This window comes from Lutjanus erythropterus, chromosome 7 (genome assembly GCF_056507025.1).
Source record: "Lutjanus erythropterus isolate fLutEry1 chromosome 7, fLutEry1.hap2, whole genome shotgun sequence".
In the NCBI taxonomy this organism is placed as follows: Eukaryota; Metazoa; Chordata; class Actinopteri; order Lutjaniformes; family Lutjanidae; genus Lutjanus; species Lutjanus erythropterus.
In genome coordinates this window covers 36,111,720-36,132,484 of record NC_139323.1, presented here as the reverse complement: position 1 = coordinate 36,132,484, position 20,765 = coordinate 36,111,720, and the positions used below count along the sequence as shown (strand labels likewise).

Genomic DNA, 20,765 nt, shown 5'->3' with positions numbered 1-20,765 from the left:
TGCAGATCTAATAAGAAGAATTAAACCAACAAAACCATTTTGGTTACAGTCCCAGTTTATTAAAAGTATTATACCTTTATAATTATATTTTCAGCAACCATTGGCATCATACAATACATCTCTTTTTAAGGACCAGCATGTAAGATTAGAGGCATCTAGTAGTGACCTTGCAAACTGCAACACCTTCCTCCCACTTTCCATCCAAGCATGTAAGAGAAAGCTACAGTGACTGAGAAACTCACAAAAACAAGAAATGCCTTATTACACTGCACTGATTTTTCACACATTTGCTTTATATGTTAGGACTTGTGTTTATTTTTAGATTATTCTTTGTATAATGTGGCTCATTCATTCAACATTATAGAAGAAGGTACTGCACAGCTAACACTCAAGCAGAGCAGTTCATCCGTTCTGGTAGATAACAGAAAACGACCACAGGAAGCTTTTGGGAGTGACTGGATCTGCAATGCTTAGTCGCTTAATCAATTAGTCAAGGAACAGAAAAGTAAACTGCAACACTTGTAAAACTCGACTTAAAAGATTTTGAGTTCAGCCTCTCAAATGTGAATATTTGCTTGTTTTGTTAGTCTCCTGTGACGGTAAACAAAATATGTTTTGGACTTTTGGTTGGACAAAACAAGGCAACTGAAGATGTCACCACAAGTCCTGGGAACTTATGATGGGAATTCTTTTTAGCATTTGCCTATTTTATAGATAATAATTAATCAATTAATCTAAGAAATAATTGCTAGATTGGTCAAAAATGAAAACAATCATAATTTGCAATCCACACCAGGTACCTTAATCATAAGTGGGGAGGGAGTATGTGTGGCTTTGGTATAAAGTTGATTCAAAAAAAGGCACAGTGGGTGATTTTCTTTCATAGATTACTGATCTTTGCATCCACAGCTGCAAATATACATGCCACATAACAGTCTTCACTAATGCTTTTTTGCGAGATTGTGCCCAAGCTGACATTCTTGTTATTTAACGCCCTCTAGTGGCCATGACACAGTATAACACATGGTGTGATTTTTGTGAATGACTGTAGAAAGCAGTGATATTAAAGGGATAGTTCTACCGATTATTTATTTGATAGTATGAGGCACTCCATATTCAGAGTATTAACTACAGTAGATGGCTGTCGGCCACCGGTTTGGTGTGAAAAAAGCACAGGCACAGAAGCTAAGGAATGTACTGCTGTGGCCAGAGTCAACAGCAAAAAAAAAAAAAAAAATCAGTTTAAGTGTACGCTATATTTAGAATATTTTCACAGCTTTTCCTTGACATCAGACAGCATTTTCAGACAGAGAATCAAAGCTGTTATCCATCTATGCTCTCAGGAACAGGAATTTCACCTCGCAATACACCATCTACCTCTGCCTCAAATGTTTACTTTGTGTTATCGTGTGACTTCAATGCTTTAAAGGGTTAGATCGGATTCACCAAGCCACACAATAAAACAAACTAACCGATCTAGGCAGCAGTAGACCAGCAGCTCCATGTTTTGTGAGAAAAAAATTTGGTGTTGCAGGGTTCAAACTCTTCAAAAAACTGGGAAAACAAAGGCATCGTTAGAAAAATATAATGATGGTGTGCTTTATTATGCCGGCTTCCCCTGGTGCTGTGATATTTACAAAAAAATGAATAGATCTTATCTTCTCTGTAACCAAGCCAGAAGTGACTCATCCAGGGCCCCTCCCACCAGACTTAATATTTACATACACACATGTCAAACCTGTCGACTCCATTCCCTCCCACAGCTGGTGGTGTGAAGTAGCTGAAGGACTATGTCGGTTAGTATTGGTAGGTAGAGCAGGAGGCACTGTCTTCAAAGTGTCTGCCTGCATGACCTGATGGCAGTTTGGCAAGGCAGGCCCAGCAGAACATCTGTCTACACCTAGAGCACCTCATCATGTTACACCCTCCGTCCTTCTACAACACAAAACACAACAAGGTACGTGTAAGAAAGACACAGTGGTATGAAACAGCATGAACAATAACAACCAGGCGACGTTCTGTCACTTTTTGTTGGAAAGAAAATGTTTCTGTCAACGCGTGACTGTTGGTGCTCATGTTTATGTCTTTGACTGTGTTGCACCAATAACTATCTCTGCCACACGTAAGCTTGGAGGGGATCATGCAATCGTTTGCACGTGATCAACTCAAGCTAATCTCACATACCACTGAAGCCATCAGCTTAATATTCATGACCTCTGTGATTAACAATTTTTTAAAAATCTTAAATCTTAAATAGCACGATATCTCAAAAACGCCTTGAGGGAGCTCCTTTAAATTTAGTACAAACATCCACTTGGGTTCACGGATGAACTGATTCGATTTTGGTGGTTAAAGGTCAAAGGAAACTGTGACTTCATAAGACACGTAACTGTCACAAAATGACTGTCTGTATTTAAATTACAAAAAAAAGTGTAATCCATTACAATTATGACCAAAAATATGTGATTAAATTACTAAAAACGTAATCAAAATGTTGGTGGTTACAAAAGGGTTACATCCAAATATTTTTCAGGGTTGCCTGATGGAGTTCAGCAAAACTATGTTTAAAATAAGTTATTTTATTATTTATGTAAACGGAAATTAAATCGCTTTAATCGATATGGAGATGCTTGTTTAAACTAATTTAAATAAATAAATGCCCTGGAGTGCCACTGTTGACTAATAACTATAAAATAGGGGGGAAACGGCTGCACTGTATGTAGCACTTAACAAGTTAACAAAATGCTATATTGTTTGCTATTTAGCTGAAAAGTTTGTTAACCTAGTTAGCACACTCAGGGCAGCTCTAATTTCTCCTACCTTGAGAAAAATTTGTTGGCTGAATTAACAGTGGTAGTATGACCAAATAATAGAAGGTTAAAAAAACTAACAACAGCACAGTGGCAGAGAAAAGAATTGAGGTTTCAAGGAATGCTTCAACTTAATCTTTCTTAATTTTAAGCTAGTTTAAACGTTTGCTGCAACCTAAAAAGTTAAGCCATGATTATCAGGGTTAAAAATTGATCCCTGTTGGTGCAACCCAGCTTGTCTGCACCAATAAATAAATACCTCTATTCTGCGGAAGCAGTGAGGACAGTTCTTGGCATTGTTGGCTATCCAGTTCTCGCTCAGACCCTCCTGTACAGCGAACACCAGTCTGCTGCGGCTGTATCTGCTCTCCAGGAGCTGCCTCCTCTGCTTACTGCCACTGGAATAGTCCTCCCACAGAGCCATCAGCCCCTCTGAAACACACACGGAGACACATCAGCATCCACACACACTGAACATTCAATCCAGGAAAGGAGCTGTAATTAAACACTGACCAAAGGTTACTACAATTAGCCTCTAATATACAGTATAATCAACATATTGACCACCATTATTTCACCAGCTTAAATTAAGACCAGCTCCTCCATGACCACTGTTGCTTTAAGATATTTTATTCTTTTGCTAAGAAGTGAAACGTGGTCATGGTCTGTTGTTTTTTAATTTAATAGTTCATTGATTCTATAACTAAATAATTTATGACTAATGAGTATCTGTAGGTTGCTCATGCTTGAAAATCTGCAAATCATGCAACATTTTTTCCTGCTACATCGAGTTGTTTCAGGGGTTTATCCATTCTGAGTAATCTGGGAGGAAAAGCTGAATACAAAGACATAGAAATGATCTATTTAAAATCACTGTTAACATGAAATAAAAATAATCTGTTTTGTTAGAATAAACAAAAATACACACATATATGTTTATGTACCTTCTGAGTCTGGCAGGGCTAAAAGGTCTTGCTGTACTGTCTGTTTTTTCTTGTCCTTCATTCCCTGACAGTCGTCTGCTCCGTGGTAGGTCTTTTGGCAGATGACACAGAAGGCGAAGCTGCACACAGAGCACATGGCTGCAGTGCCGGACTTCTCTCGAATGACGGCCGAACCACAGGAACGTCGAGGACAGTACACAACATCTAAGAGGAGGGGACAAAAAGAAAAAAAAAGACACATGAGCATAGACTCTCTATGAACGTAAAATTAAATGACTTCTTTATTAATGATTCTGGTCATTCTAATGTATAAAGGCTTCAAATACATCCTCAGCTTTAAAAGAATATACTGTAGAGTTAACACACCAGGCATACAGTCCAGAGTATTCTGCAGCAGGAGACGATCATAGCGGCTGAACAGTTCCTCTCCCACCAGACTCCTCACCTACCAAACATAGAAACCGAGCAGGAAAGACAGCAGAGAGATGAAGAGTGTGTCAGGGAAGACTTCAGTACACTAACTCAAGTACCGTGCTTATACTACTTTATACTTCTACAGGACAATATTGTAATCTTTTACTCCGCTACATTTATTTGAATGGCTATAGTTAACTAGTTACTTTAAAATTTACAAAGCAAATCAACTCAAAAAAGATTCAAAATGCCCAAAACTACCTATAAAGTAGCTAAAATTTGCTTCAGCTAAACCGCCTGCAGCGTTAAAAGACTGCTTACATGTCAGTGCATCGTCGATCTACATAATATAAACTATTTTTTTGCATATTTCAAACTTAATTACTGTTACATGTCACAGTATCTGTCTTAGTCTGCTCTCTGTGTCCAGGTACCGCACCTCCCCTCCATTATGTTATGGCTAACAAAGAAATATCTATATAGATACACAGCAACATGGGTGCGGGCATCAGTAGGTTGAAATGCATCCTGGTACATGTAGGCACTGCTGGCACAGCTCTGCAGCAGGAGAACTCAGCTTTGTTGGTAAACTTAGCACTGAGGAATTTATAGCTTTAATTGACACATTTAGCATTAGCACTGACTGGACATCCTCATGAAGTGTGCAGAATTTTCCCTTTAAATAAAAGCGTTAAACACAAGACAGACCTGAAAGAATCTGTAGTTGGCAGAGAGAGCAGACAGACAGGTCAGGACTGTACCTGTGCAGGTGTGGGCGTAGCAGTGCAGTCTGCCTCGGGACAGGTGACACCCTTGATGTTCCCCTCTGTTATCTGGAGCTTGTAGAGCTGGGTGAGACAGACCCGGCAGAAGATGTGGTCACACTCAGGCAACTGCTCGCAGTCCGAACCGAGGCAGCCCGCAAAACACACACCGCAGTCAAACACGGTGGTGTCAAACTGTTTCTGCTTCTGCTCCGCGTTGTAGATCAAGAGCTGCGACATGAGAGTTTGTGACGGAGTTAGAGAGAGACCAGAGAGAGTCTGGTCCTCATTTGGAGTAGATTCTCTCTGGTGGGTTGGCGGAGGCGCAGCTTCCTGTTCACTTTCATCTCGTGTGTCTGAGGAGCTGGAGGCTGAAACAGTCCCTTCATTTAAGGAATCTTCCTGACCAATTTGATCAGACCGAGCAACCAGAAGAGGCTCTGGTGTCCCAGCTGCTGAAGACAGATCATTACTGCTATCAGGCTTCAACTCTGAGGTTTGGAGGGTCTGTTCAACCTCCCTTGAAGCCTCTGAGGCTTGTTCATTGTTATTTGGTTCTGAGGGTGCAGTATGTGATGAGTCCTGGCTACAGTCTTGGGTGATGTGTTCGTCAGAGGGGAGCTCCAGCAGAGTGTGGATGTCCAGGAACCTGAGGGCATCTTCCTTAAGAAACTGGATCCAGGTGAAGAGCACCACAGCGCCTCCGGTGGCCTCGTAGAGATCAGTGAGCTGAGCAGCGAGTGCTGAGAGCTGCAGGAGGAAATGAAGTGATGTAATCTTTACTGACCCAGTGCAATCTGCATTCATCTCTCTCTGTGTCTTTGTGAGTCACACTGGCAGGTTGTAAATGTGAGCGATAACGTTTTAACTGACCTACAACGCCTCTACTGATTACCTGCGTGTGTGTCAGCCAGCTGCAGGTGAGGGTGAAGGAGGGAGGGGAGGAAGATGGGTAGTCCTCAGGGAGTTCAAAGGTCAACAGCAGAGGAGGGAGGAATGATATCTCATACGGGGTCAGCGTTTCACCTCAAGAAAACATGACAAAACAACACTTAAAGAGACATTTATGGTTTCAACACTCTGTCATGTACACAGTCTAGTGTGGACCCCTGAACTTATCCTCATCACATTACTTCAGTTGCGCCATTTTATTTTTGTGACCTCTTTTTGAAATTTCTTGATTTTGAATGTTTCCTGAAATTATTTCATCTTAGGAATAATGTACAGTGAGCAGATCATTGTGGCAAAATAAAATCTGACAGGGTGAAGACTTGAATCACCCTGTAGGGGTTTCTTTATCCATAATGATCAGCACACTGTAAATTGTCTCACTAATGACATGGCTACATGATAAAAATAATTTGACACAAAATGTTTTTTTTTTCCGCTAGGTGCTGCAGAATCAATGTTCAAAAGTGCATCAGCAACAACAATCTGTTTTTCATAGCAGCTGCCTTCGAATCAGAAATCAGACCACAAGAAACCATAACCCTGACATGGTTGCCGAATTCCCGCCCCTTTTTGCTCTGTGTTCCAATGACGGCTGGGTAAGTTTGGTACATCAACGTTCTCCTTTCCAGCTTCCTTTACTCAGACATGCTGCTAGGCTCGTCTATGTTGACAAACACATTTTAAAAATGGTTAAAAGGTGTTGCTGGGAAACCTGTAAAAGCTACATATATTCATCTTTAATTAGTTATTGTTAGCAAAATGCTAGCTGACTAGCTAGCTAATCTGCATCAATCATTGGCTAGATAGTTAAACAAGCATTTTTCTAACATTTGCTAGCATCTTAGCTCAAGTTTTGCAAACAATTAGCTAACTTCAGATGTGAACCTTTGTGTCACACAGAGCTACCAAGTTTGCACAACTCTTATTGGAGCACAGAGCAAAAAAGGGCGGGACTTCGGAAGGGTGAATTGACAAATCGGAACTGATTATTCAACAAAGCCATGTAATAAATTGTTCCAAAATTACTTTGGGGCCTTAATGTGTTTCATTTAGTTTCCCATGCAAATTTATATTATGTACAGACATATATTAATATTTTAAGTGGTGGAATGTAACTAAGTACATTTACTCAAGTGCTGTACTTGAGTACAAATTTGAGGTTTATTTTCTTCTATTATTCTACTCCATTACATTTCAGAGGTTGATATTATACTTTTTACTTCACTACATTTGTTGACAGCTTTAGCTACTAGTTACTTTACCGATCACAATTTTTTGATGCAAAATATAGGTGAAAGTGCAAATTAACTGGCGACTATTCTGACAATTGTTTAAGTAATTTTCATGTAAAAACATTTCATTGTTCCAGCATATAAAATCTGAGTATTTGTTACCTTTCTTTTTAATCATCTTAATTTATTTTTTAATAATTTTGACATGCATGTCATAATCTAATAGTAGTACTATAGAGGTCGAAGGTAATATTTTGCTTTTACTCATTATATTTTAAGTACATCTTCCTACTTTTACTTATAACACAGTATATTTTAGAGTGTGGTATTAGTACTTTTACTTATATAAAGGGAAATCTTGTGTAGTTACAGTTCTTTGACATGCTGTTATAATCCACACCCTTCTCTTGGTGTCCTTGACAACATAATGTTTGTCTAGTCTGTTTACCTTCTTTCAGAACCACAGTAAAGACCGCGGGCAGCTCGACAGATACTCGGATTTCTCCGGCAGACTTCGACTCATCCCGGACAAACTCTTCCGAACTGAAGATACTCTGGAGAGCGAGCAGTTCGTCTTCCTGCTCCTCATTGTCCGAATTCATACCCCGACTACGGTGGCCGACAAGTGCAAACGCGCTGCATATACAGACAGGTGCTGCAAATACAGAAACGCGCTGCATATAAGAAAACAGATGCAAAAGGAAAACGCTGCAAATACAGAAACGCGCTGCATAAACAGAAACGTGCTGCAAATACAGAAACGCGCTGCATATAGGAAAACAGATGCAAAACGAAATCGCTGCAAATACAGAAACGCGCTGCATAAACAGAAATGTGCTGCAAATACAGAAACGCGCTGCATAAACAGAAACGTGCTGCAAATACAGAAACGCGCTGCATATAGGAAAACAGATGCAAAACGAAATCGCTGCAAATACAGAAACGCGCTGCATATAAGAAAACAGATGCAAAACGAAAATGCTGCAAATACAGAAAAGCGCTGCAAATGAGAAAACAAATGCAAAAAGAAAACGCCGCATATACAGAAACGCGCTGCAAATGAGAAAACAAATGCAAAACGAAAACGCCGCATATACAGTCACACAACGGAAGTGCTCCAGGCCTCTAGGGGCAGTGCTGAGCTTTCCCCCGAGAGACAGACAACGGACGAATCAACCTGCGGAGGAGAGGAATAGGCCTACGTGAGAAGTAGAAAGTTATTGGTGAGAGGAAAATTGGAGGCGGGAGAGGCAAAAAATCAGAAAATGTAAATCCGACAAACAAACAAAAATGTAAAAATGTAAATCAGCTGCACTTTCATAATACAGTAAAAGATGAGGAAAACATGTGGAAAAAAGAAAGAAAGAAAGAAAAAGAAAAAAAAAACCCGTACTTTTTCATGTAGCCTCTCCCACCTCCAATTTTCCTCTCACCAATAACTTTCTACTTCTCACATAGGCCTTTTTTTTTTTAGTTTAAAAAACAGTTACGGGATGTTTATTCTTCATAATTACGTTTCCCCTTTCGGGATTTTTATTTTATTTAATTTTATTATTTTTTTAAACAAACTTTATTGTCATGTTGAAGACATACAAAGAAACATGACATTATATAAGCAACATGACAACACTCATACATAAAACAACAGTAAAGTACAGGGAGTGCATAATACATAACAGACAGTAAGGATTTTATCTAGCAATATGTGCCATAATATTTTCACGTAGGCCTATTCCTCTCCTCCGCAGGTTGATTCGTCCGTTGTCTGTCTCTCGGGGGAAAGCTCAGCACTACCCCTAGAGGCCTGGAGCACTTCCGTTGTGTGACTGTATATGCGGCGTTTTCGTTTTGCATTTGTTTTCTCATTTGCAGCACGTTTCTGTATATGCGGCGTTTTCTTTTTGCATTTGTTTTCTCATTTGCAGCGCGTTTCTGTATTTGCAGCGTTTTCGTTTTGCATCTGTTTTCCTATATGCAGCGCGTTTCTGTATTTGCAGCACGTTTCTGTTTATGCAGCGCGTTTCTGTATTTGCAGCGTTTTCCTTTTGCATCTGTTTTCTTATATGCAGCGCGTTTCTGTATTTGCAGCGATTTCGTTTTGCATCTGTTTTCCTATATGCAGCGCGTTTCTGTATTTGCAGCACGTTTCTGTTTATGCAGCGCGTTTCTGTATTTGCAGCGTTTTCCTTTTGCATCTGTTTTCTTATATGCAGCGCGTTTCTGTATTTGCAACGCCTGTCTGTATATGCAGCGCGTTTGCACTTGTCGGCCACCGTACTCGACCTCCAAACACCTTAACGAACTTCACCTCCTCCTCGCGATGTTTGTCAACTTGCTACTTCCTGCAATAAAATGTTGAATTACTTTGTTAGTTTCCTGCTAGAGTTGAACTTAGTTGGTATTGTACTTGTTTTAATCGGCGGCTTTTAACAATTAATCCTCTAATGTAACATTAAAAAACGTTGTTAAATCCTCGCAGTTCAGTGAGAGTCTGTCTGCCGGTCCAGCCTGTTCCAGGTCTCTGTTTGCCCGTCCCTCTGTTGACTCGTGTATGATGTAAAGCTCACGATACACGAGCAACATCTACAGTCCTGCTGCTTTTATTGTGCAGAGCAGGCCTACCTTAGTCATGGGGCATTTAGGGCCGTCATGTAAAACACAATTCTCGTCCCACAAATAACTAATATACTGCATTATGTTGTTCTTGTGGAGATCTGGGTGATAAATACACACAAAAATAGTAATTTGTGCGTTTGCCACTTAAATGGATAGTTCACCCAAAAATGAAAATTCAGTCATAATTACTCACCCTCATATCAATTGAAGATCAGGTTTAGTTTTTTAGTCCACATAACACTGCTGGAGTTTCACAGGAAAACAATGCTGCACAATCTCCCAAACAATGGAAGTTAATGGTGACCAGTTCAGTTAGTTGATTTTTTTATATATATAAGTTTTTATTTTTATTTCAGTAAATTAAAATGTTTTTAACATCATCTTTAGTTTTAGTTAACTGTTATGTTTCATTAATGGATGCATTTGTATGTAAATATATAAAAACAGCCGTTCAAATATTTGTGGCAACAGCACAGCCTGAAACAGACATTATAACAACATTATTACAATATTAAAACAGATGGCAAACCTACAGGTGTAAGTAAGCCAAAGAGAAATTATTATGGCACAAAATACCATCACCATTCAGCCAAATATATAAAGTTAAGACTAAGAATCAGACAAAGAAGTCATGTAAAAGCATTATAATATTAGGTAGATAAAGTTATTTCAGCTGTTATTAACTGTGCAAAATGTGAAAAGGTGTCCATCAATTGCAGCTGTAGTTTTCCTTCAGGTTGACTTGGCTTTCCAAGACTTTCTCTGCCATGCTCAAGGGCTCGGGGACTTGTTGGGATTTCAACTTGACGCTCAATGGCCTGGGAAATGTTTTGGATGTCAACACAGCAGTCATGGGCCTGGGGCCTCTTTTGGATTTAAACACAACACTCTTCTGGATACCATCAGCAGATGCTGGATTGAGAGAGACAAAAATACACACAGTATTTACATGTTCTGTTCATCCAAAAGATAAATTAGTATTTCCAAAATACTGCACGTCATTCATTTTTGTGCAAAGCATATCTTAATCCTACAGATTCAAAACACTACAACAAGGTTTCACATCATTTTATTTAAAGCTCGTGTTAGCTTTGGTGCTCTTAGGGTAGGGTTTGAGTGTTGTGATTGTTTGGGTTTGCTGGGTTGTAACTGTTGAACAGAAAGGTCCTCATTCCCACCTGTCACCCGAATACACTCGCCCTTGTGTCTTTCATCCCAGGCTTTCAGTTTGCAGGTCCTGGAGCAGTAGAAGACCTTGTGGCAGCGGGTGCACACGGTCAGCTTCACAGACGTGGAGCGACAGCAGTGATAGCAGAACTTAAACACTGGTTCCCTTGAGAAAAGATTCAGACACATAGAGTCAGAAACAGAAAGACAAGATATTTTCAGTTTTGTCTCTCAACTCTTGGACTAAAACTTGATTCTGAGTTGGACACAGTCGAACTAAATGGTATGCATTTTTGTGATGATATACGTGAGCGGTGGAAGCTGTTAGCTGCTGCATCTCCCAGCTGCAGCTCTGACCAGCTACTGCAATATGTGACTGTGTCGGTATGTGTGTCTGTATGTGTGTGCATCCTCATCCTGAGCTTCCTTAGATAAGTTAAGATACAGGTACTACATGAGATGTTTATTTTAAAAAAACAAGTTGCCGTTTGGGGCTTTTATTTTGAAAAATTCTATCCATCATTAGTTTCCTATTAACATACAGTGACCTTTGGGAGCTTCACCAGCTCTCACACAATGACAGGAATGTGTGTGTGTATGTACCCGTGTTTTTCTGTGGTGGGTGGTAAACTGTCACAGCTGGGGAGGGGCACGTTTGAGGAAATGGCACCTGCCCCTGTGTGCACAAACCTCTCTGCACTACTGGTACCTGTTACATGAATACAGTACACACACACACACACACACACACACACACACACACACACACACACACACACACACACACAATGAATTAAAGCCATAATCAAAAAAAAAAACATTTTTTGCCTTCAAAAAACACAAATACGTTGTCCTGACCATTCAAAATGAGGTGGTGTTCTCTCTCTAAATTCTCTCGCTCCCTCTGGCCAGCAGTCTCTCTCAGCAGATCTCCCATCATGCTCAGCAGCTGCCACCGTGCTTTGAGTGTTTCCCTCTCCCGCATGTTTAGAGTGTGGAAGGGAGTGTTGGCAATACGCAAGTCCTAGATAGCAAGATATAACACACAGACTGTTCAGATTAAATTATACAGCAAATAAATAAATAATCAGAACAAACGCCTACTCAAAGTTTTTTTCTCTGACTGGGTATGAGTGCAAGAGTGCAACGTTTTGTTAAAGATGTATCAAAGAGGACTAATTCAATTGAGTGTGCAAAAATATATGTGCAAAATAAATAAAGTGGTATCAGCAATTCTCTGACACTTCCTCAACAAAACTAATCCTTATAATATTTACAATAATATGATTTATTTATTTATTGCATGTGTTTTTACAGTTGGTGTGTTACCTGGTTGAAGGAGTGGTATGCATAGTCGACTGCGGTTCCCACAACATCACCAACCATAACTGGCATCAAGATGTCGGCACCAGCCTTAGCTAACATGTCCAGCTACGTCAAAAGCACACACAAGATTCAACCTTACACTTAAATGACACAACATAATGACTGTTTTTTTTTTTCAAAGACCCACGTACAAAAAACTTAAAACTTGAAAAATTAAATGTGACTCAGGATAAACAGGAAGGCAATCCAGACATGCAAAGTCCATAACTATATGCCTTCATCAGAGGTTTTGAACAGTTCAGAGCCCTGACAAAGACCTATAGTGGTCAAAACAAGCATTTTAAATTATGTAGTCCTGTAGAGCCTGACTGTATCAACATTCAGCTAATAAACAAATTGTTTACTTGTGCTGCAAGCTTGCGGTAGCTTGTTTACTTTTTTTTATGCTTAATGTCTAAAAAAGGGTTAAGTGAAATGAAATGGCAGGTCAATTCATTTGGCAACTTGTGGATCATAACTTAAAACTGGCACTTTGATCATTTATATATATGAAAGACGTATAAATAAATCATTTCTTTAGATGAAATAATGGCTAATTAGCCAATTCATTGGCTTTGTCTTTTGTTAAGCACACTTAAAAACTGACTTTTTTAAATTAAGTTTTAACTCCGGCTGAAACATATAAAAAAACATATAAAATGCATAATTGTGTGTATTTAAAAAATGAGCTTCTAATATAGGATTAGAAATGTGCATTGCTTTTTTGTAGTTTTGTACATAATGTTTCTTTGCCAATTGTAAAAACTAATAAAGTAATGAGAAAAAAAGTCCATTATTTTACTTTTTAAATTCCAAACTTTACATGTCAAACACAGAAAATGTAAATGTCTCTTTACATTTTACTTTTTTCTGTCAAATATCTTCATACATGGCTATTTGACTGTGCATGTGCGCTTGTGTGTGTACCAGCTTTGCTCTGTTGCCACCTAAGTGGTACTTGATGTTGGCGAGGGCACAGAGGGCGCTGCCCACGCTGCGGCCGAGGGGGATGTTGGGATCCGCACCTCCCTTCAACAGCTCCTCCACTGCCTGGGCAGGGACAGAAGGACAAAGTGAGGTTTTCTGCACATGTGAGTCGTGTGTGTGTGTCTTTGTGTGTGGGAGCTTACCAGGTCATTCCCAGATGCTATAGCCAGGGAGAGAGGTGAGTGTCCACTCCAGAGGAGGTCTGTGCTGGCTCTGTGAGAGAGCAGGAGGGCTACCACCTTACTGGCATTCTGCAGCAAACATACAGTCATTTACATGAACAACACCGATAAGGCAAGAAAATGTTATGCATTTTATGGCACCCACATTATTACCATAGACTTTATAGGATTCATTAAAATTAGGTAGGTACAGTAAACATAATATAATAAATACAAAATTCCTTTGACTCTGTAAGTTATTTGTTTGTGTCTAATATGTATAGCAAGATGCTATAGATTTGAACAGTTGAGTGTGTGCATACACAGTATGTACAAACCTGGTAGTCACTGTCTCTCTGGCAGGCTATGTGCAGGGCCGTCCGGCCTCCCTCTTTGAGATGTGGGTTCTTATTGGTGCTCAGTGGTTCATCGCCCTTTGTGAAAATCGACAAAAAAAATCTGAAAATTTTAACTCCTTTCCTACCAGTTTAACTATGATCTCAACAATTACTATGAAAGACTTAAAAAAAAAAGTCAAAGGAAAAAACCAGAAACACCTTATCCGGTTCATAGATCTCGTTATGGTCGCATGCCTGTGCGTCTGTGTCAGTGATGGCCTGGAGCAGCAACTCTGTGATTCTGGGGCCGGCTGGACCTGGCAGTGCTGCGGCTACATGCAGGGGATACAGGCCTTTCCTCTGTACAAGGGATGAGATTTTAAGGGGAATTTTATAGTTTATGGAAATGATGGAAGAGGAGTTATGGGGGGGGACTGCTGTAATAGAGGTGCTTCCATTTTTGTTTGTTTGAGTTTTGAGACATTAGTCATTTGTTCTCTCTGTGGCTCAACAAATGTGTGTCCCCAAATAGAAATGTTTAAATCTTAAAGGGAAAATCTGGCACTGTTCTTGCGGATGTCCAGTCATTGTTGATGGTAGATGAAGTGAAGTCTCTGCTCATGGAGCTGCGTTTCTGATACCCACACCCACGCTGCCGTGTATCACCACTCTAGCCTATATCTATTTCCTGTGAATTTAGACACAATCATGCGAGAGCGTGACAAATTTTCCCTTTAATAAAAGCTGATCACAAAAATGGAATTTCAATGAACTGCACTCTGATGATGTTTTCAACCAAAAAAAAGTCTTTCTATTAGTAAAAAAAAAATTCCTGCCTCAGGTGGAAGGGCAATATCAGTGCGAGCGCCACACAGCAGAAGTCTCCTGACGGCCTCGGTGTCAGCTGCCATGATGGCTAAAAAGAGGACAGGCATGGGGACCCTGGATAGGTTGGGGTCAGCTCCCTGCTTCAATAACAGCTTCAGGGTGTTCAAACGAACGTGCTGTCTGGTCAGATAGGACATGTCAAATTCACACAGAGATACACAAGCAAAACCAGTGTCATCAGGACAGGACAATCAGCACAGGAAAAGGGAGGACAGCACTGACTTGATTTTCATGGCCGCCATTTTGCGCGCAGTCTCCCGTGCGTCAGAGCGCTGAGGAATCCCTGTGCAACTCAGCGCTTCTGCTGAGCGCTGCATCACCTCCTCCGTGACCTGGATGTTACAGCTGCTGACGGAGCAGGCAGAGTCAAAGGTCGGTTGCGGGCTCAGTTCTTTGTCTTTGTCCTGCTGCAGACAGAGATGAGAGGACAACAATGAGCTCAGACGAGAAACAACTTATCAAACCAATAATAGGACGGGATCTCTGTGCTTTATATCTGCGATGTGATCATCCAACACCTGCATGGAGCGCTCTACATCAGGCAAGTCTTCACGTCCTCTCTCCGCTGGCTCCTTTATATCTTCCTCTTCCTCTTCCACCTTCTTCTTCACATCTTCCTCAACCTCCTCCATATTGTATTTTCTTGACTCTGTCTCTGTCTCTCTCCTCTCACCAAGCTCATCATCCTTCTCTTTCATTTCCCTCTCTTCGTTTTCCTCACTTTCTCCATTTTCCCAGTTTTGATCACATCTGCTCTCTATCTCTCTTTCCTCTCCTTCGCTCTCTTTCTCATCCTCCCTCCTGCTCCCTTCTTCTCTCTCTGTCTCCTTGCAGCCTCTGCCTCCTCCTCCTCCCTCTGTCTCTGTCCTGTCCTCCTCCAGTAGGTGTTCAGTTGATAACCTGGGTGTGTCTGTAGTGAAGTTCACTTGGCTGATCTGAGGAGTATTCCAACATGTAGATGGGGTCCTCAAAACCTGATGACACATTGGAAGTTGTTTCATTTCAATCGTCTGTACAAAACACAGTTTTATAGAAACATACAGGGTTCCTACACGTTTTCAGTTTCAAAATTCCACTTCTCCAGAACGTATTTGACATCTAAGTACAAATAGGTACTTACTATGTAAATGTTTTTAAATTCCAACTATTTCCCATTCTTATTCAGACCTGGAAATGACTAAAATCCAAGTCCTTACTTGTCCATACTGTAGGAACCCTGAATACAGAAGTAATGAGGAAAAACACATATAATCTACATTAGGTTGAAACTTACTTGAGTTTTGGCGAGCAGTTCAATGAAAGTGGTGTGCAGAGATCGAAAAGGATAGTAGAGGACATGACACACATCCAGTGCAGACATGCCTTCACAATTCAGCTTGTCAATATCAGCACCCATATCCAAAAACAGCTTGATCACATTATTATGGCAGTTTACCTGACAGGCACAAGACACAAAACAATAACAAGATAAACATGAAACTAACACCAAAAAATAAACCTTTGAAACTTTCATCTCTTCTTTAATTATTTTGTTGTAATTAATGTTAATTGCCAACCTTAAGAATTAAAAAATAAGGAGGATTTCTAAACCAAAGCGAAAACAAAACTCAGAAATCTGATTCTCAGAGATGTTGTTTCCTGCATGAATGAATTTGTTTTGAAAATATCAAAAATATTAAGTACACTCTATTTTTCTGTTAAATACTTTTAATTTTACTTTAAATTCTCAGGAAAGAATAAAAGTAGTACATTTTTAGAGTCATATAGATGTTTATAGAAACAAAAGGGATAAAAAAGGGATGAAACTTTGTAATAAATTGGGAGAAAAATGAGAGAATTGTGACCCTGGGACAAAACCATGAGAAGACAATGAAAAACGGGAGTATGAATATCTGACCACAGTGCAGGTTTTTCAATTTGGATTGGATACCAACTGTGGCAGCGATCAGCGCAGTGTGTCCCTGTGAATCTGCTACATCGGGGTGGACCAAGCTGCTCTGGAGGATCTGTAACACAGCTTGCAGTTCTCCTCGGGAGGCGTGCTGGATCAGTGACTCTGAACTGACTTCCAAAGGCCCTTTAGGACCAAAACTTTCCCTGTTCAGAGAGAGAACAGCTGCCACGTCCCAGCCCACATTTTCTGCCTGTAATCTAACAGATGCACAAACAAATACATACAAATTAGCACATGTACTTTGTTAAGTGTTTGCTTGTTGTCTATTACTAGTATGTTTTGCCTCTAATACTTGATGTGTGTCTGACCTGTGTTTGTGTATGTGAGCCTGCATGTAGGCCTGTAAGGGCAGGGCGGAGAGTGGGTCTCGCTCATAGCCTTGGTGTGGATAATCGTCTGGCTCCCACAGCTCGCCATAAAAGTGTTGATCCAACTCTCTTCTTCGGCCAGGGGGCAGCGGCAAGTGGTCGCCATCTGTTGAGTAACTCTCAATGCCAGGGGGAAGGATAAAATTCTCATCTGACAGCAGATCTCTGTCTGTATCCACCTGAGAAGGACGAGGTATTAGTTGATCTGTTTGAGTTCAAGTCGAAAAGCTCATGTAGTTGTTCATTTTAGCAATATTTCACCTTAGAGTCTGTCCTGGCTCCTGTCTGCAGACCTCTAGTGAAAGGCTGGTTAGGAGAAGAGGAGAAGTGGTCAACTGAACTTCTACTGAACCATTTGCTTGAGAGGAAAACAATAAGACATGATCATTTTAGAACAAATATAAAAGTGAAAATGAAGATGTTTTAACCTGGCATGCCGCTCCACCTGTGGATGAGGTGAGTGGTCAGCATGTACCTGAGTCAGAGAATCTGTATCGGCAGCTGGGTCCATGTAGGCAGCATATTCAGGAAAGTTCTTCAGGCTAAAGCCCTCCTCTACAGGGGCACACAGCTTTAGCAGGCGCTCCCTGAGCCACAGACCCACATCCTCACGCCCATCTGGATAACTAATCACACCTGGACCAAACCTCTGATCAGCATGGTACAAACCCTGAGAGGAGGGGAAGAGGGTCATTGCCATAATATATCCAAATGCCTGTCATCCATCCTGCCATCCAGTTTACCTGAAAGGTGGCTCCATCAGGGAACAGCTGTTGTCCGTATCCTTCCTTTCTATTGAGGTAGAACTTGCCAGTGAACTTGTGGCCGGTGGGCCAGCAGTACAGTCCTTCCCCATGTCTGTAGTCTTTGTAGAAAGAGCCCTCATAGTACTACACAGAACAGCAGACAGGGAAACCAATTAGTGACTTGTTTCACTTAACTTGAGGAAAAACTGACATGATACAATAAAAATACCATGTTTTATGTAAGACCCCCCCGCCATTCACACACAGCATTCCATAACTAAGTACATTTATTCAGGTACCATACTTACGTACAAATTTGAGACAATTGTGCAACCCCAGTTCCAAAAAAGTTGGGACATTGTGTAAAACATGAGTAAAACAGAATTCATCTTGACATTGTCTTGCTGAAATAAGCAGTGATGAAAAAGACGTCTGGATGGCTGCATATGTTGCTCCACTTCCTGTATGTACCTTTTAGCATTAATGGCGCCCTAATGACAGTAATGACTCATACTACGGGCACAGATGCTGGCTTTTGAAGTTTGAAGTGCTAGTAACAATCTGGATAGTCCTTTTCTTCTTTAGCCCAGAGGTCACAACGTCCATGATTTCTGAAAACAATCCCACATGTGGACTCATCAGGTAAGAGCTCAGTCACTTTGTGTCAGTCCATCTCAGATGAGTCCAAAACAGGAGTTTTTTGAGTATTTTACAACTTTTCCAGTCTTTTGTTTCACCATCCGAACTTTTTTGAAAGGAGTTGCAGGTATGTAATTCAGAATGAGTGCATGTATATTTACAAAAAAACAATTAAGTTTAATAGTTTGAACATTAATATATTGTCTTTATATGGTATTCAACTGAATGAAAGGTAGAAAGATTTGCAAATCATTGCATTCTGTTATTATTTATGCTTTACACAAAGTCCTATACAACTTTTTTGGAACTGGAGTTTGTATTTTGATAATTAAGTTATATTTCAGGCAAAAAAGATATATCCCCTAGTTCCAGTTTTCAGTTGTGAGGTTTTTGTGTTGGGCATTTTTCACTGTTTTCTGATGGTTTACATAGCTGAGTGAACAGTGTAGTTTTTTTATATTTTAAGATGACAAACTGCAATGCAGAACAGATTTGGTGATTTTGAATAGGAATGTTTCTGATAAATTGACCCTCTTGGATTATTTAGCTGGAAATTACACAAAGCAATTACTGCAACAAATGGAAACAAACAAAACAAAGGCTCTTTACGTTACCTCTCCATTTCTCCAGGTGCATTTTCCTTTGCCGTGTTTTAATCCGTTCACAAAGTTTCCCTCATATCTGGAACCGTCGGGCCACTCCTGAACACCGAGCCCTTGTCGTTTCTCTTCCCTGCTTTGAGCTCCTCTGTGACCGGTGCTCCGTCTTCCTGCCCCCGGCTCTGCACCTCCTCGTCCCGGGGCTACAGCAACACCTTTGCAGGTAGTCGAAAGCATTTTAACCGGAGCGTATCCTCTCTGAAAACGACTCACCTCGGTCCATATGAGTACAGTTACTTTAGAGTTTACGTTACAGGAGGAACTAAGTAAGACATTTGGTGGATAAAACTTGTGCTGTCAAAAGTCAGATTTGAGTTTTGACTTTGCTGTAAACGTCGGTTGTCATGACGACGGTGGAATCCTGTGTGGGTGGGGTTCTTCTCACGCATGCGCAAAAGGAAAACAAGAAATGTTAAAAACGTTTGAATTTTACTCTCAGAATAAAATTATTTGTTACCGCCAATGAAAGTAAATATATCCCAGCGCTCAGTTATAAATATGATCTTGGTCTATGATCTTTTATTTCTTTTTGTCTCATATCTTTTATGTTTTATTTTATCATTTTGATTATATTCTCATAATTACAATTTTTTAACTCATTGACTTTTAATCTCAGAATAATGACATACCATGGGGATTTTTTTTTCTTTCACTGGTGAAAATGGGCTTCCATATTTTCTTTTAGCTCAATTACTAGAGTATAAAGTTCCTATTGTCAACCAAGTAAAGAGCCAGAATCTTGGCACAATACACCACAAATGAAAATAGTTTTATCCCCGACACTGTACACATTTCACAATGCACTTATGGTTAATCGTTCATCAAATATCCCATAGCTTCAAGAAGTAAGAATTAACATAACTGATTCATTAGAATGAGACAAATTGAAGGTTTTTAATCCCCTTTAATTTGTCAGTTTGGGTAAAATATATCCAACGCCCTACAAATCACCCATGTTAGGTTATGTTAATTTTTAAATTCTACTCATTTTACTTATTTAAGGTAGTCAAGAGACCTTTTTCACAGCAGACATAAAGTAGTAAACACAGGTATTACCAATGATGCTGATTAAAGTCTAAACCTTTCAGGTCAGACAGAGTCATGGTGCTGCTGTTGTGCATGTTGGCTCACTGGAAAGGCTCTGCTGCACTACATTTAATATCATTGGTGTTTCATATGAATATTGCTGCTCTGAAAAAGTTTTTTGTGTGTGTGTGTTTGGAGATCCCTGACAGACACAAGGAAGCGTCCTGTTACGGACTGACAAACAGAGTGGGATAGTTAAATATAAATAGTGCTGGAAAACAAAATGAAAGTAGGTCATTGTTAGAGAGCAGTGATATCCTTGTTAAGTGTAAGTGCTCCTCTGTAAAGGGTCAGTGGAGCAGGACCACCCTTTAAGTGTGTGTGTGTGTGTGTGAATGTATATGTCACCTGACACTTTCATCTGTAACTGACACTGTTTCCACCTACAGTCTGTTGTGGAGGTTGGATGAGGCGGAGACGGAGGATGACACCAGTTGACATCACATTTATCAGTATAGCATTATTATTTGTTCAAGTGTCCCTGAAACTGTCAACATGAATTAATGAGGCTGTAAACATTGAATCTAACTGCATTTTGTCCGATTTGGTCCAAATGTAGCCCAAAGATCGACCACATCTGACTTCTCACAGCTATGGAAATATCTATTGTCATTCTGTGTCCACCAGTTGGACATTCTTTGATACACAGCTTAACAAAGCTTGACAGTTAGCCTGC

General features: G+C 40.2%; 2 protein-coding genes across 2 annotated transcripts; both read right to left on the bottom strand.

Moving 5' to 3' along the window:
* Positions 1 to 1,343: 1,343 nt before the first annotated feature.
* On the bottom strand, positions 1,344 to 7,719 carry LOC146324335 (E3 ubiquitin-protein ligase RNF14-like). The gene is made up of 7 exons (XM_084722309.1): positions 7,564 to 7,719; positions 5,828 to 5,958; positions 4,930 to 5,682; positions 4,121 to 4,199; positions 3,755 to 3,958; positions 3,070 to 3,242; positions 1,344 to 1,935 (listed from the first exon to the last, which is right to left on the bottom strand). Exons 1-7 carry the CDS (start codon positions 7,715 to 7,717, stop codon positions 1,798 to 1,800), a joined length of 1,632 nt encoding a protein of 543 aa, XP_084578435.1. The 5' UTR covers positions 7,718 to 7,719; the 3' UTR covers positions 1,344 to 1,797.
* A 2,699-nt stretch (positions 7,720 to 10,418) lies between these two features.
* Positions 10,419 to 19,590, bottom strand: ankmy1 (ankyrin repeat and MYND domain containing 1). The gene is made up of 19 exons (XM_084723534.1): positions 18,959 to 19,590; positions 17,703 to 17,849; positions 17,435 to 17,629; positions 17,221 to 17,265; positions 16,900 to 17,138; positions 16,572 to 16,788; positions 15,911 to 16,072; positions 15,156 to 15,611; positions 14,860 to 15,044; positions 14,586 to 14,757; positions 13,969 to 14,109; positions 13,750 to 13,845; positions 13,394 to 13,501; positions 13,191 to 13,313; positions 12,228 to 12,329; positions 11,757 to 11,922; positions 11,502 to 11,607; positions 10,910 to 11,064; positions 10,419 to 10,643 (listed from the first exon to the last, which is right to left on the bottom strand). Exons 1-19 carry the CDS (start codon positions 19,178 to 19,180, stop codon positions 10,441 to 10,443), a joined length of 3,240 nt encoding a protein of 1,079 aa, XP_084579660.1. The 5' UTR covers positions 19,181 to 19,590; the 3' UTR covers positions 10,419 to 10,440.
* Positions 19,591 to 20,765: the final 1,175 nt, after the last annotated feature.

Bases quoted from the DNA above. Each gene is read 5' to 3' on its own strand.
- ankmy1 (XM_084723534.1), bottom strand. From the start codon at position 19,180: ATGCTTTCGACTACCTGCAAAGGTGTTGCTGTAGCCCCGGGACGAGGA. The intron at 16,789-16,899 runs GTCAGACACACA...TGCATCTGTTAG, and splicing joins GCTCACATACACAAACACAG to ATTACAGGCAGAAAATGTGG. The intron at 10,644-10,909 runs GTGGGAATGAGG...CTCTCAATCCAG, and splicing joins CGAGTGTATTCGGGTGACAG to CATCTGCTGATGGTATCCAG.
- LOC146324335 (XM_084722309.1), bottom strand. From the start codon at position 7,717: ATGAATTCGGACAATGAGGAGCAGGAAGACGAACTGCTCGCTCTCCAG. The intron at 5,959-7,563 runs GTAAACAGACTA...TGTTTTCTTGAG, and splicing joins TACTGTGGTTCTGAAAGAAG to GTGAAACGCTGACCCCGTAT. The intron at 5,683-5,827 runs GTAATCAGTAGA...TTCCTCCTGCAG, and splicing joins GCTGGCTGACACACACGCAG to CTCTCAGCACTCGCTGCTCA.